Source organism: Leptosomus discolor, chromosome 1, assembly GCF_034619465.1.
Source record: "Leptosomus discolor isolate bLepDis1 chromosome 1, bLepDis1.hap2, whole genome shotgun sequence".
NCBI classification, from domain to species: Eukaryota; Metazoa; Chordata; class Aves; order Leptosomiformes; family Leptosomidae; genus Leptosomus; species Leptosomus discolor.
The window spans coordinates 85,235,701-85,252,076 of NC_141391.1; the positions used below are offsets into that span (position 1 = coordinate 85,235,701).

Sequence of the window (16,376 nt, forward strand, 5' to 3'; positions counted from 1 at the left end):
TCCATAACCTTCCCCAGCACCGAGGTCAGACTGACAGGCCTGTAGTTCCCCAAACCCTCCTTCCAGCCCTTCTTGTAGATGGGTGTCACATTTGCTAACTTCCAGTCAACTGGGACCTCCCCAGAGAGCCAGGACTGCTGGTAAATGATGGAAAGTGTCTTGGTGAGCACTTCTGCTGCTCCCTCAGTACCCTTGGATGGATTCCATCTGGCCCCATAGACTTGTGCGTGTCTAAGTGGTGCAGCAGGTCACTAACCATTTGCCCTTGGATTATGGGGGCTTCATTTTGCTCCCCATCCCTGTCTTCCATCTCAGGGGACTGGGTACCCACAGAACAACTGGTCCTACTCTTAAAGACTGAGGCAAAGAAGGAATTAAGTACCTCAGCCTTTTCCTCATCCTTTGTCGCTGTGTTTTCCCTCATGCATCCAATAAAGGATGGCAATTCTCCTTAGCCCTGCTTTTATTGATAATGTATTTATAGAAACATTTTTTATTGTCTCTTATGGCAGTAGCGAGATTAAGTTCCAGTTGGGCTTTGGCCCTAATTTTCTCCCTGCATAACCTCATGACATCCTTGTAGTAAGTCCTCCTGAGTTGCCTGACCCTTCTTCCAAAGGTCATAAACTCTCTTTTTTTTCCTGAGCTCCAGCCAAAGCTCTTTGTTCAGCCAGGCCAGTCTTCTTCCCCACCAGCTCATCTTTTGGCATATAGGGACAGCCTCCTACTGCACGTTTAAGATTTCCTTCTTGAAGAACGTCCGGACTTCCTGGACTCCTTTGCCCTTCAGGACTTCCTCCCAAGGGACTCTATCAACCAGGATCCTAAACAGGCCAAAGTCTACCCTCCGTAAGTCCAAGGTAGCAGTTCTGCTGAGCCCTCTCCTTACTTTTCTCCAAGAATCAAAAAATCTTACCATTTTGTGACCACTTGGGCCTCCAATCATTACATCACCCATAAGTCCTCTGTTCACAAACAACAGGTCCAGCAGGGCACCTTTCCTAGTTGTCTCACCATGTCAAGAAGTTATCTTCCACACACTCCAGAAACCTCCTGGACTGCTTCTTCTATGCTGTACTGTATTTCCAGCAGACATCTGGTAAGTTGAAGTCCCACATGAGAACAAGGGCTAGTGATTGCAAGATTTCTCCCAGCTGCTTCTAGAATATTTTGTCTGCCTCTTCATCCTGGTTGGATGGTCTATAACAGACTCTCACCATGACATGCTTTGTTGGCCTTCCCCCTGATTCCCACCCATAAGCACTCAGCCCTACCGTCACCATCATCAAGCTCTAGACATTCAAAACACTCCCTAACACAAAAGGCTACCCCACCACCTCTCCCCTGCCTATCCCTTCTGCACCACTCCAGTTGTGCAAGTCACCCCACCATGTTTCCATGATGGCAACTGTATCATGGTCTTCCTGCTGCACAATGGCTCCCAACTCCTCCTGTTTGTTGCCCATGCTGCATGCATTGGTGTAGATGCACTTCAGTTGGGCTGTTGATCCCACAACCTTTTTTGGAGAAGAAGCCCCAATTCCTACGTGACCATTTTCAGACGCTTCCATGGTTTCTAACACATCAATAACCCTTGCACCTTTGCTGTGGCATGGCTCTCCATCACCCAGCTCCACTGAAATGGCAGAATGAAGGACCCCGCTAGCACACCATCCCTCAAATGTTGCCATGCCGCCTCCAGGCTTATCTCTAGCATGTCGGTTTTATCCCTTTCCCCCTTCAAATCTAGTTTAAAGCTCTTTCAATGAGACCCGGTAACTCCTGTACAAAGATCCTTTTCCCACTTCAAGACAGGTGTAGCCTGTCTTGTCACCAGAAGTCCCGGTGTTGCATAGACCAACCCATTACCAAAAAAAACAAAATTCTGCCGCTGACACCAGGCTTGGAGCCGGGTATTGATCTGCTGGCTCTTCCTGTTTCTTCCCTCATCACTCCCTGCAACCGGAAGGATAGAGAACACTGCTCGTGCTCCTGATCCCTTAACTAGTTGTCCCAAGGCCCTGAAGTCTCTCTTGATTGCCCTCAGACTTCTTGTTGCAACATCATCGCTGCCTACCTGAAAAAAACAATAAAGGACAGTAATCCAAGGGCCACACCAGGGTAGGAAGCTTTCTCTTCACATCTTTGCCCCGAGCCCCAGGGAGGCAGCAGGCTTCCCTAAGAAGTGGGTCCCATCTGCATATTGGGCCTTCTGTTCCCCTCAGGAGAAGGTCTCCTATGAACAACTTCTCTTTTATTCTTTATGGAAGTGGTTTTGATGCAGGGCATAGACTGACTTAACCTTGGTGACACCTCCAAGCTAGATGAACTATTTTCTTTGTCATTGTTCAGTTCCATTTGCAGAGCCTTGTTACGCACGGGCTCCTGCAAAGGTGAGGTAGTCACAGAGGAGATGCACCTGCTGCGTCAGGGAGGAACTTATCACCATTGCCCAACCCTTGAGTCACTGTGTTCAGCCAAGTGGAGAGAGGACAGGGAATCCTCTGTATCATGCGTCCTGCCTGCTTGTTGGGTCTGTCCCAGGGAAGCTAGGGTGCAGTTCCAGTAGTCCGTCTCTCTCTCTCACGTCCTGATACTCCTCAACCTACTCGCCTCCTCCCGGAGCTCAGTCACTAAGCAGAGGAGTTCCTCTCCCTGGGTGCACCTCCCACGGGGGTGCTCACCATTGCCGTCCAGTACTGGCCTGAAAGCCGGGCACACCCTGCAGCCGGACACCTGGGTAGGCAGCATGTTCCTACTGGAGCTCTGTCTGGGCGCTGCATCAGTCGTGGTGGGTGCAGAGCTTTGAGAGGCCATGGCTTTCTGCCGGGTGAAAACCATTGCTCCCCATTGAGCTGGTTCAGAGCCCTTCCTGCATGGCCTGCCGTGTGAACAGCCACGCCATGCCCTGTTTGCCCGCCCTGGTCGCTGGCATTCCTCCAGGGCTTCTTTTATACATGTGGGGTGGCTTGGCCACCATTGCTCCTGGCCCTGCCCAGGTCTTGTCAGCCGCTGTGGCACAAGTTGTGGACGCCTGGTGGCTCTCTCATCTACCCCCGAGGCTCCCCCACTTCAGGTACCCCTCTGTGTACCATGCCAGAGTGCTCCACTGCAGATTGCACTGGCATCAGAGCTGCTCACCTTGGTGACTGAGACCACTTCCCCCAAATCCCATGACCCTTCAAAGCTGATGGGAGAGTGGCCTCACAATGACACCAGCCAGCTCCCTCAGCACTCTGGGATGCATTTTGTCTGGTCCCATGGACTTGTGTACATCCAACTGGTCTCAGTATTTCCCAATTATATGTGTATGTATACTGTGGAAGAAAACTTATCACGGAGGAAAGCTTATCTATTTCCTGCAAATATATTTATTTAATTTCTTTTCCTCCTTTTCCTTCAAGGGAAAGGAGACAGTTTAAGCCTTAAAACATAAGCTATTTCTTTCCTCAGCTGAGCTTCTGGTGGGGTTTTTTGGTTTTGATTTTTTGGGTTTTTTTAATATTTTCCATGATACCTACCAATTGGCTTCATAGTCACATAAACACATAAACGTCTACTTGAATTCTGCTTAGTCCTTATAATTTCAGGGATACTTTTTAGCAGTGAACACTATGCACAAGTTCCTTAGTATGTAGAAAAATATCTCCTCCTATTAAACATGGAAGCTATTTTGTTCTCTTGAGTGGTTCCCTAGCTGCCATACATGATAGGTAGCAACCAGTTCTCTGTCTCTACACTATTCAACATTCAGCACACCTTACAGAGGACAAGAGAAGGACACTAAGATAAGCAGTTTCTGGGTTTTTTCTGTCTCTCTTGATAGAAAGGGCCTCTTCCCCCTCCCCAGAGAATAAAACAACCCACTTCTCTCAGTAAAGAAGTCCTACAGAAAAAACAGTTCAGATTTGCTTTTGTTTGTGCACCTCTGCATGCCTTCATATTTGAAAAGGGTCTGGGGTGACATCAACAATGGGAAGCAAAAGATGAAGGATTTGCAGCTGACCAATGTACCTGACAAGTGGCAGAAATGATACTGTGAGAAAACAACAGGGTTATTTCAGAGCCCACAACAGCACAAGCCACAGTGGAAAGTACATTCCACATCATTCAACTTTCTGTTCTCATTAAAATGAGACAAATTAGATTCCTAAATAGTCCTTTATTCAAGGAAGTACTATCTTGGAGAAACTAAGTTTATGGCCCAATTCAGTTACCATTAGAATCCTGCTGAAGATAAAATGGACAGGTCTCAGAATATTAACTGAAATGAAGAGCAACAGCTTCTGGCACCCGATTTTAAAAAGAAATTAAACTGCTTTCCAATTTACCTATTTTCTCCTGTCTTTAAACTAATCTCATTAACAAGTTAAGCAGTCTCATAAGAACTTTGATAGTAAATACAAATTTGCAGGTAAAGTCTGCTTTTTCATCAGATCCAGTTTTGGGTAATTGCAGCATTCCTTTCAGATAAGTTTAGTTCCAAATAAAATACTCTAAATCTGTAAATACTTCTTTAAAAAAAAAAAAAAAAAAAAAAAAAGGAGATGCTTGGACACTCTGTATTTATCTGCATGATTCATTTTCTAATTTCCACATGAATTAAAACTGCCTCACAGGATGGGAACTAGTAGAGTATATTCTCAGTATTCCTGAAAGCAAATTCCAGAAATATCCTCACCATTAAATCCAGTTTGTGATTAATTGCCAGCGCAGAGTGTTCCAGAGCCTTGAAAACAGATGCATAGCAATCACTTAGTTTTGTGTACTTGCCAACGAGAGCTATGGAACACACCTTCAGCAACCTTTCGTATCTGACAAAAACAAGTTTTTCAGTTACTACCCCAATTTTCCCAAAGAAAACATTTTAACAGTGTCTGCTTTTTCTTTAACTTCACAAAACATCTAAAATCCCAAAATTGACAACGTTTTTAAACCCAGATCATTCATAGGTGTTTATCAGCATGCTATTGACCCCAGCCCAGTTTGGCGACTTCAGAGCTGCTAAAAACCTAACTTGAATTAAAACACTTCTAGAAAAAGCAGCAGGAGCTAGAATACCTGTCAGCCATTTTCTTCCATTTCATTAGAAGATCACTTGGCTGGTCATCAATAGGTAAATTTAACCTCTGTTTAAAATACTTAATGATGCCTTGCTCCTCCAACAGGATTGGTACTCGGTAAGTAGAAGAAACATCATGGATAAATATCACCTAACAAAAAAAAAAAAAAAAAAAAGCATAACATGAAAGATTTACCTAAAAAATTTCCATAGGAAACACATATTCTATTTTTCGTGTATTACATGTGGTTTGTATTCTACATACATTCTAATTTTTAAATACTTTTCTTTCGAATGAAAAGGGCAGCACAGCTAATACTTAAGATTCCACTAAATCTACAAGGAAAAAGTTACCCAAAAGGTTAAATGTGTTTTACTTCTTCATCACACCATCATACAAAAATACCTTGTCAGGCCTATCAGTGCATCAGTTCTAAGACAAACATCTGGTCCCACAATCAGTCATGCTTTCTCCCCCTCTCACAAACTCAAAGAATATTAAGTGGGAAAGAACACAAATGGAACCTAACAAACCAGACCCAATTAGGCTGCGATAAAGTCTCCTAAAAGAATTTGGTTAGTGAATTAGATTATGTAATTAATTAATGTATATAACCCATTCAAGGACCATTTAGTTAAGAACACATTTATAAACTCTGTCCAAGCCGCCGGCAGTTAAGTTTACTGCACTTGGCTTACACGAGACTGCAGAGTTCAGAATCCCTAGCACAGGTGTTCTCTTCCCTGATACACATGAGAAGTAAAGGATATTCGCTTAGTTACCCCTGAGTTACTTCTGTTCATCACGTGCACGCTGCCCCGTGCCTCTCTACGTGCCCATTCAACAGCAAAAAGAACGGCGTATCCACAGCCCCCCTACAGTAGGAATAAGGCTTAACCAGCTGTTCTTCCACACTTGGCAGATACTATCCTAAGGATATAACACTAAGAAAGAACCACCAGCTGCTCTAGGTTACAGCCATGCTGACTATGGAGACTGTCACAATCCTGAAACAAGCTGAAGACGCTGCACTTGTTTTGGAGGTACGTACATTGAAGCAAGGAGGGAGAACTCACTTGATAAAAGCAAATTAAAAAAAAAAAGAAAAAGCAACACTTAAGAGAAAGTCTGTGGACAAAATAGCATGTGGTCTTCATGGACTAGTTATGACAGTCCTGTAAACCATTTCCAGCCACATAAGACGAGAAAATCATCAAGAGACAGTCAGCATGAATTCACCAAGGGGAGATCACACTCTATCAACCTGACAAACATCTATGATGACGCAACTGGCTTGGTAGATGAGAGGAGAGCCATGGATATTGTCTACCTGGACTTCAGGAAGGCTGTTAACACAGTGTCCTGTAAGATCCTCATAGACACCCTGTTCATGTATGGGCAGGATGAGCAGACAGTGAGGAAAACTGGCGGAATGGTTGGGCCCTGAGGGTGATGATCAGCAGCATAAAGTCTAGCTGAAAGCCAGCAAGGAGTACCCCAGGGGTCAGTACTGGGTCCACTCCTGTTACGCGTCTCCATTAATGATCTGGACTATGGGGCAGAGTGTACCTTCAGCAAGTTTTCAGGCGACGCCGAAGCGGCAGGAGTGGCTGATACACCAGAGGGTCGTGCTGCCATCCTGCCAACAGGCAGGAGAAATGGGCCAACAGGAGCCTCAAGAAGTTCAACAAGGGGAACTGCAAAGTCCTGGACTCAGGGAGGAACAACCCCAGGCATCAGCACATGCTGGGGGCCACCCAGCTGGAAAGCAGCTTGGCAGAAAAGGACTAGGGTATCCTGGTGCACACCAAGCTGAACATCAGCCAACCAATGGTACCCTGGGCTGCATTAGGAGAAGTGTTGCCAGCAGGCTGAGGGAGGTGATCCTTCCCCTCTACCCAGCAGTGGTGAGGCCACACCTGGAGTACTAAGTCCAGTTCTGGACTCCCCAGTACAAGAGAGATATGGACATACTGGAAAGAGTCTATGGCCCACAAAGGGCCACAAAATGATGAAGGGACTGCCACAACTCTCCTGTGAGGAAAGGCTGAGAGAGCTGGGACTGTTCAGCCTGGAGAAGAGAAGGCTCAGGGGTGGGGGTGGAAAAACTCACCAGTGTATAAAAATACCTGAGAGAAGGGTGCAAAGAAGACAGTGCCAGGCTCTCTTCAGAGGTGCCCAGTGGCAGGACCAGAGGCAATGGGCACAAACTGAAACACAGGAGGTTCTCTCTGAACATCAGGAAAGACTTTTTCACTGTGAGGGTGACCGAGCCTTGGCACAGCTTGCACAGGGAGGTTGGGGAGTCTCCATCCTTGGAGATATTCAAAAGCTGTCTGAGTAATGGTCTTGGGCAACTGGCTTTAGGTGGCTGTGCTTGAGCAGGGGGGCCTGGACCAGATGACCTGCCTTCCAACCTCAACTATTCTGTAATTCTATGACAGCAAATCAATGGGAAAGGTGGACTGAAAATACTGATCCCCTGGAGAGAGTAAACCACCATTCTAGACACAAAATGAACTGTAGCTTCTTCTCTACTGGCATTGCATGTAGCTCCAGGAAGAAGCCTGATGATGCATCTAATCCTTCAGTTCACAAGAAATCCAGGATCACTTTAGGGAGTACATAGACATGTGGCCACTGTCTCCTGAAATCCAGAAGTTGTTCACTAATTAAGACACACAGGGGACTTAAGAATGGCTTTACAGAATTCTGATGAATATAGTCATGAAAAGGAAAAAAAAAAATATAAGGCTGAAACACAGTATGGCACTTAGCAGCATCCCAGTTCAGTCCACCGTGTCTAACCGCCAGGGACACACCTGTATTACACAACGCAGTGCTGTGGATAGACATATAAGCAAGCCAGAACAGCACCAGAAGAGTTGCAGTACTCTGCCTGGGATCACATGCTCAGCTTTTCATGAAAGCTGTGACTGGTACAATTATTGAGTTTCTACCCTAAAAGGCAGAACTTTGGGAAAAAAAAAAAAAAAAAACAACCAAAACGCCACAAACTAGTGCCATGAAGACAACTCCCTCCCTACCAGGAAGCTCTTAGGAAGTTCAGTTACGCATGGGACTCTTGGTTCAGTTAGACTGCTGTAATAACTGCAGTCGGAACCTGATACTGCCTGATACAGCCAGAAAAGCACACAGCACTTTTGTTTGACTGAACTTCCAGTTATCTCTGGCTGGAGAGGAACAAAGGCATTTCTGAAAGATTTTCCAGAAGCTAGCTCAAGGGTGTTGTCTTCCACAGACAGTAAGATGAAAAGAGGTGGGGGGGCGGCAGAGGGGAGTAATGGCCCCACTGCCCTCTATGTCTACATCTGGAATCTTATTATAAAAAGCTTTGTCTTACACACCTGCAGAGAGAGAGGTCAACACTGATACACATTTGAAATACATCATAACATGTGGCATCTATTGCCCCTTTAATATTATCAATTGCTTTGAAGAGTAAAATGCTCTCACTTGCAAAAATATTAAAGATAATTTCATTTATCAAAATTAGTATTTGAATAGCAATTAATCACAAACTATTAAGGCCAAAATCACGCACGAATTACAAAAGTACATATAAATACACAGTAGATGTTCTAAGCACGTGAAAAGGCATGAATAGCCTATTACATATTATCACAGTAAGAGTGTTCATGTGGCTGTGATGATCCATGGACATAAGCAAAACGCCTAGCTTTAACCACACTTTGTCCCTCCATTCTTTTAACCACCTGAGATGATTATGGACAATAATCAACCATAGCTTGAAACTGCAGAGTTTTCACAGCAATGTACAGCAAATAACCATGCACTCAAAATCTATCCCAGTTATTACCTTTTTACATAACACGCACTTAAACAGTTAATGACCATTTGACATAAAACTTGACATACAGACGCCCAATGTTTTTAAAGTGTTATAGTGTACATGACATCAAGACAAAAATTGTAAAAACAATTATATATTAATGAAACAGTCTGAAGTTGAAGAAAGAAATGAAGATACTTGTATGCTTTCCCACATATTTATATGATGACAAACAAAACATTAAAGTACTGACCTGCTCAGGCTCCACATGGCAAAACATGGAAATCTTTTCCTTCACTGCCATTTCTATAGGTTTCGCACTTCTGCAGACAATCTGTCATAACAGAAGGAAAAATCTTAAATATTTACTAAGCAAATCAAGAGAAGATCTTCAATACTGTTCACGAAGAAATTAATCTCATTTGGAAGCAGAGCACAAATGTGCCTTTTTTTTATCTTCCCCTCTCTTGGACTTGTACAATACATCATAGCTCACAAATATCTGCTAGCAAGGCAGAACTAAACCAGTCACCTGCCCATACTGACCCACTTACATTAATCTTTCTCTGGCATCCTCTGTAATGCTGCTTCCTCATGTTCTCCTCTTTTGTAGCTTCTACTGCAATACTCTTTACCTAAAGTCTAGCAGCTCTATAAGTGTGAATAATATGATGAATCAAAAGAAATATTGTGATCTTATCAGCTAAATTTAGAGCAGTAATACTTAGCTTACATGCCTGTTTTCTAGTATTTCAGTACTCCAGCACATTTTAGTAATTCCTAATTTGCACATCGTGATAAAAAGGAGGAGGCTGAAGATGAGAAAACTTTCATAATTTTGTGGTTGCTTTTCTGGTGCAATTATTCTGCTATTATTTTGCTGATACATGTGAAACTTGGGAATTTTAGAAATTATTGCTAATTTTTACCAATAAAGAAGCATATGTTTTGGTGTTTGTTGGAAGGGGTTTTTTTTACATTATGTAACTTCAGGCAACTAGCTCAAAACACAGAACTGCTCTATCAATGTGCCTATTGATTACTCAGTCTAATACCTTATTTTGACTCTTGTAAGTATATAGAAAGTAAGATGATCCTGTTAAAAGATTAATTCATTATGTTCCCCATCTTTCTAGCAAATGCAACTACTTAATGCATTAAGCCTTTTTTTTTTGTTCTGAAACTTGTAGCTGACCTTTGATTATCTTGCTAGAATGTAGCTTAGCTACACTGATATTGATGAAGTCTACTTAACTTGCCCTACCCTTGCGAGAAATTCTAGAAACAGAAAAACAATGCCAACTATAAGGGAAAAGTAGTGCACATTCTAATAATCAAAAAAGAATTATGAAACAATTTGTACCTTCATTCAATTAAACACAACTTATACTTAAAAATTTGGTACTGTTTGAAGATATAATTCATAAACCTTGATAGTATCAGCACACGATTAAATCCACCTTGAAATCTATTATGCATATTGCTGAGACAAATTTGAAGTTAATGCAGTTACAGAAATAAAAACCATCAGAATCAGCATGAAAATACAAAACTGCAATAACAGCAGTGGAGATGCATCTCAAAGAAACATAATACAAAGAAGATGAGGAACAATTCAATTGAATAGGGCAGCACTGACAAGCATATAATCAGTTTTCAAAATGCTCCAACAGACCCATTAAATCTGCAGATATGGCATATTTACTGAGCACTTAGAACACTCCATGGACAACAGAAAGGCTCCTGTACATACACAGCTGAAAGTGGCCCAGTATGCCACCTCACGGGTAAGTGTGGGACCAGATAGTGAGGCAGCAGGTATCAAGAGCAGGTCTAGCCAAGTTTAGATCAGGCAGCCTGGCAGCACAGCTTATGAAGGAAGCCCTCCTGACTGCTCTCTAGCAGCTTCCCCATGTGCTGTCTTGGCCTTGGGCCACTGTCCAAGACAGCAACCATTTAAAGTTCTTCTTGAAGCAGTGCCCAAGCAACTTTATAACAGCACCAAGAGGCTGTGCTCAGAGTGTAATCTCTCTGTGCTTTAGTAGTCAACAGCAGCAATTTTAAAACAAAAAAAAAGGTACTGTGCTTCTGGCAGTCCCAGAACTGCCTCAGGCAACAACTCAAGATGTGAGAAAGTGACTAGATTAGTCTGTTTTCCTTTTATTACACACTCCCACTTAGCAAGCTTTTAAAAATTAGTCTGGGGGGGGAGTCAGGCACTGGCAATTACCCTGGTGTTCAAAACTGACATGCAACTTTCCATATGCAATTGGTATCTCAAGAGGGATTTTGAAATTTAGGCCCTGAAGCTTGAAATATAGAGCAGCATTGCATTAATAAAAGTCTTTCCCTCCACAAGCTGATTACAGTTACCCGGTCACAACAATTTGAAGCTACCTAACATCCTTCATATATCCTATTTATAAAGCCATTGGTTTTGCAGATATGCTTTTTGATAAATGTAAAATACAAGACTTCAAAAAAAAAAATCAGAAAGAAGCACAACACAAAATTTAATTGTGTGACTATCCTTTTAAGAATCATTTTTTCTTTTTGAGGATATAAATATTACACAGAAGTAGCGACTATTCTCGTTACTTTTTCATTTCTGAGAAGGGTTAGGAAGACTTTTCTCTCAGAGGACTTTAAGAGAATGGAAACTTCCAAAATCAAGTAAGGAAAGTATTCTTTGACTTAACAAGCAGGCTTACACAAAAGAGCAAAATTGTCCTTTTCTGTTCCTGAAGCAGACCTAGAAACAAAGTGTGTCTTCCACCACAGCTCAGGAAGATAAGAGCATTAAGTTTGAACAGGAGTTGTACCAGCATTTGAAGCTGTGCTGCCCTGGCTTCACTGCTATCAACACCTGACCAAGCAAATTAACATCAATGGCAGACAGGTATCACAACAAGGAGCTGCAATCTACTTGTGTCTCCTCTCTGCTCCCAATGAAAAGTGCCAGGGATGCAAACACTGCATCCAAAGAATAAGCACATACTCATTGCTAGAGCACTGGAGAGAAAGAATGGAAGGAGTTGAGCATTTGTCACCATTTGCCAACTGACATGAGGTGAAACATGCTGGCATTAGGTTCATTATAGCATGCAGGGCAAGAAGGGATTGAAAGTAGTCCTGCAGACAAGGACTTGGGGGTGCTGGTGGATGAAAAGCTGGACATGACCCAGCAATGTGCGCTCACAGCCCAGAAAGCCAATCGTATCCCGGGCTGCATCAAAAGAAGTGTGGCCAGCAGGTCGAGGGAGGTGATTCTCCGATTCTGGGCCTCTCTCATGAGAGCCCACCTGTGTCCAGCTCTGGGGCCCTCAATGTAAGACAGACATGGACCTGCTCGAGTGGGTCCAGAGGAGGGCCACAGAGATGACCAGGGGGCTGGAGCACCTCCCCTGTGAGGACAGGCTGAGAGAGCTGGGGTTGTTCAGCTTGGAGGAGAGAAGGCTCCAGGGGGACCTTATAGCGGCCTTTGAGTGCTTAAAGGGGGCCTGCAAGAAAACTGAAGAGGGACTTTTTACAAGGGCATGTAGTAATAGGACAAGGGGTGATGGTTTTAAACTGAAAGAAGGCAGACTTAGACTAGATACAAGGAAGAAATTTTTTACAGTGACAGTGGTGAAACACTGGAACAGACTGCCCAGAAAGGGGGTAGAAGCCCCATCCCTGGGAACATTCAAGGTCAGGTTGGATGGGGCTCTGAGCAACCTGCTCCAGCTAAAGGTGTCCCTGCTCCTGCAGGGGGTTCGACTAGATGACCTCTAAAGGTCCCTTCCAGCCCAAACTGTTCTATGATTCTGTGAAAGAAATTGAGGAACTTCACTTTGAATATTCACCCACACATTTTGTATTTCCAAACAGGAATATTTTTTAAATCTATACTTCAAAGGTAGGATTACTTCTTAATCATGCATAAAAAGAAATTTGCGGGAGAATGTTAGAAGCCAGAAGCATTCTAGGTCTTCCCACAAAGTGAACTGAGACTTTAGATTATTTTTAGTAGTGCAGAATGATTTTTCTGCAAAGATCCCTTCAGAAGAAGAACATAGTTACAGTCCCAAGATATTGCAAGACGTTAGTTGAATTAAGTTAACTTAATGAATTGAATTGAATGAGTGAATTAGAGTAATTTGATTTCCTGTGGCTTTAGTGAAGCAGTGCAGCATATATTTTGCATTTCTTCTAAAATTCTTGTCTCTTGTGGGAGACTAAGGCTTATTCTTTGAACATAGGTTATTCAAGGACATTTCTAGTGACCTATAAATAAAAATCTGTATTTATTGACTCACCAAATCTGGAGACAAGCCTAGACCCCTCAGTGCTCGCACACTGTTCTGTGTTGGTTTTGTCTTCTGTTCGCCAGTAGCGTTAGGCTGGAAAGACATATTTTGAAAGCTCAAATGCCAGCTAACATTTACTAACAGAGCAGTTACAAGTTAAAAGAGAAAAGTCATTGCAAGTAATAATACTTGCAGGAAGTAAAATATCCAAACAGAGCCACAATATGCCAGAAGCAGAAATGGCACCACTGTTATTACTTACATAAGAAATTCTGTGAAGAAATCACATGGCCCTATTTCAGGTCAGGTTTATTTTCTATTTTTCTCTCAGAGAAAAAGTTTCAATATAATTCGCTCAGGTGGAAGAACATTCCAAAAGTTGAATTTTGCTAATAAATGGCAAATGTCCAACATAGCCCAAAGCCTTCAGTGACTGTCCTCAGAAATAATCACATGTAGTAAATAATTCTGTTCTCAAATACACAGAATCAATCCTACCAATTGCTGATCAATCATCTAATCCATAGCTGCAGTGGTTAATAATTCTCTTTTTATCTGTACAAGGTACAATCATACCATCATAACCAACCTTTGCTTATCAAAATCTCCCTAGTGAATACTTACCTCTTAAAATAATAAGAAAACCTACTTGTGAACTAAAATTCATAGTTTGAACGGAAAAATACCTTTAGCCCTAAACAAAAAGTTGTAGCCACCCTGACCAGAAGACCATTGTACATCGAGGAGTTAGTGATCCACATCAGAGTTCACCTGAGGAGGCCCAGGCCTGTGCTGCACAAATCCCTTGGGCACAGGACAAACTCAGACAGATCGTTGCAACAGCGGAGCCGGCAGGCAGCTCCCACCCAGCACCAGCAACTACATCACCCGCGTGGCCTTGCCTTTGTCTAGGGATGCGGCAAGAAGTTCTCCCGCGAACATCCTTTCTGCTTGGCAGTAAAAATGATACAATTGTTTCCTTGTAAGAAAATTATCTATTAGCTCAAATGACCAAAAGGGGAGAATCTCTTCTACAGATGTGGGCTGCCCAGCCTGCTGCACGTCAGGGCCATTCAACACCGCACCACCCGGGGTTCCCATCACCTAAAGGGATATAAGGTCTTTTATACAGTTCTCGCCTTATAGTGTTAGCTCTGACAAATACAATTTTAAACGATACCTTAGAGTCTGAATGCCTTTCTTACTTAAAGTACCAGCACCTTCCAGTACAAAGCATAAGTGCACTTAGCCTTCTAGTTAAATTAGTGTTGATAAGGGATTTTTTGGTAACTTAGAACACTAAAACAGATTCTCACATCAATACAGTAATTATCAAGGCCTTTATTTATCCCAATGTGGCTGCGTTTCCTATCTCTGTCTCTAAAACTCTCCATCATGGAAGCGTTAATGGGAGAAGTAAACAAATATAAATCCCAATACAGAATAAAATCTATTTTATTAATTTTCATAACTTACCTGTGGTACTAGACTAACATGGATATTACAGAAGTTCTCTCTTTTTGCTTTGAACTGAAACTGTCTAAATGCTTCGACAAATGGCATTCCTTCAATATCTCCAATGGTTCCACCCAGCTGAAAAAAGAAAGCTTGGATATGTCAGAATGGCAGAAAGCAAAAACAAAAGGGAAAAAAAAAAAAAAAGTCAATCTCTTACATACTCAACAAGTTTTCTGAAATTTTTATCTTAAAAAAACCTGACAATTGAAATTTGCAAGCATAGTCTGCAAAGAACCCTCAGCTATTCTGTGCATTTCGTTTCCTGTGGAAAGCATAAAACAATTTTGCAGTTTTGTTATAATCGCTTTACACCAAACACATAAGCTTCCCATGGGAACATGTGTGGTGCTACTGAATAACACATGCTTTACACTGCCTTCACAGTGGTGAAAAAGTAACCACTATTTAAGCTTATGTGGAGGATTTTGTACAGAAAAACTTTATTTTCCTGTCTATCAGATTAATGAACAGTTGTTACCAACAAGATACAGACATTTAGTAATATTATCATAGCTTTCCAACATCAGTAAATGCATACGGACAATATGAAATAATATTTGACATTATAAAAGACTTAAAATACTTATTACCAAACTAAAACCCCAAGACTAAGACCATGATAAAACTTATTTATAAAGACAGAAATTAGGTGTCTTTCAAAGACACAAAGACCTGCAGTAGACTAAGCACTGAATAAAGCAGTGTTTAGCACCTAAGTCTCAAGAAGTAGCTGTATTTCAGAATGATCTTTCTATGCCACCCAGTGGCTTCTGACAGAATTGCTCATTTGTGTTCAGTACCAGATTCTGACGACTGCATTTGTATATGACACACATATTCAGTGAAACTCCTTCAAAATTCTGCCATGGAAAAACATTACAATTACCCCTTAAAGTCCTGAAGAAAAATATTTTTATCAAGCCGGAGCTATAACAAACAAAAAAAGAAACCCTTACATGGAAGAAACAGAAAGCTTTAAGTTAAAGGACTTGCAAGCCCGTCACTTATTAACATCCTTGTGCAACTTCCGTATTTGCTGTTTTCACATTTGTTTTAAATGAAATGTTTGACTCTGACTGTGCACATCATAAAAAAGATCTATAGCTATACCAATAAGTATATTTTGTTTTATTTTTATATAAAATATCTATATTTTATGCTTTATACTTTTTATTTTATTTATATTTTATACTTATACCAATAAAAAATACTGAGCAATTCTGTGGCCTGGGTCACAAAGTTTATCACACTATTGGTTATGGTGGTCACTGTCATTAAATCTATGACATATTCTTCTGCCAAATTCTCAGATATAATCTTTTTCCGTATTTTCCGGTGTAATAGTAATACTAGCAATCACTTTCCTCCACTTGTCCCAATGCCCTACTAAGGGTGGCTAAACCCCATTGTTTACACTGCACAGAACATCAGCAGGTTAAAGCATGAACAAAGATGCCTCCAAAGATCTTAAAAACAACACCAGAAAGTGGAAAACTAACTTACACAGTGTTTAAATATATTCCTTTAAACATGACCACAAGCAACAAGATGGGACACTTGAAGTCATATGGAAACCTAGAATGTTACAGGCTCTCCTACCGACCACAGGAGATTCCAGGTATTACAGAAAGTTTCTCAAGATGATTCAGTCAAATGTCCGTATTTTGGAACAGATACTTCACATTAAAGCAG

The 16,376-nt window shown here is 41.9% G+C and overlaps 1 protein-coding gene across 1 annotated transcript in view; it reads right to left on the reverse strand.

Annotated features, from left to right (window-relative positions):
• The window catches only part of CTPS2 (CTP synthase 2), a 76,745-nt gene that overhangs the window by 54,195 nt on the left and 6,174 nt on the right, over positions 1-16,376 (reverse strand). The window contains exons 5-9 of the mRNA XM_086482035.1: positions 14,643-14,759; positions 13,176-13,259; positions 9,131-9,211; positions 5,062-5,213; positions 4,682-4,814 (exon numbers count right to left, since the gene is read on the reverse strand). Of these exons, the coding sequence (XP_086338161.1) occupies positions 4,682-4,814; positions 5,062-5,213; positions 9,131-9,211; positions 13,176-13,259; positions 14,643-14,759 (567 nt within the window). The remainder of the gene's footprint in view (positions 1-4,681; positions 4,815-5,061; positions 5,214-9,130; positions 9,212-13,175; positions 13,260-14,642; positions 14,760-16,376) is intronic.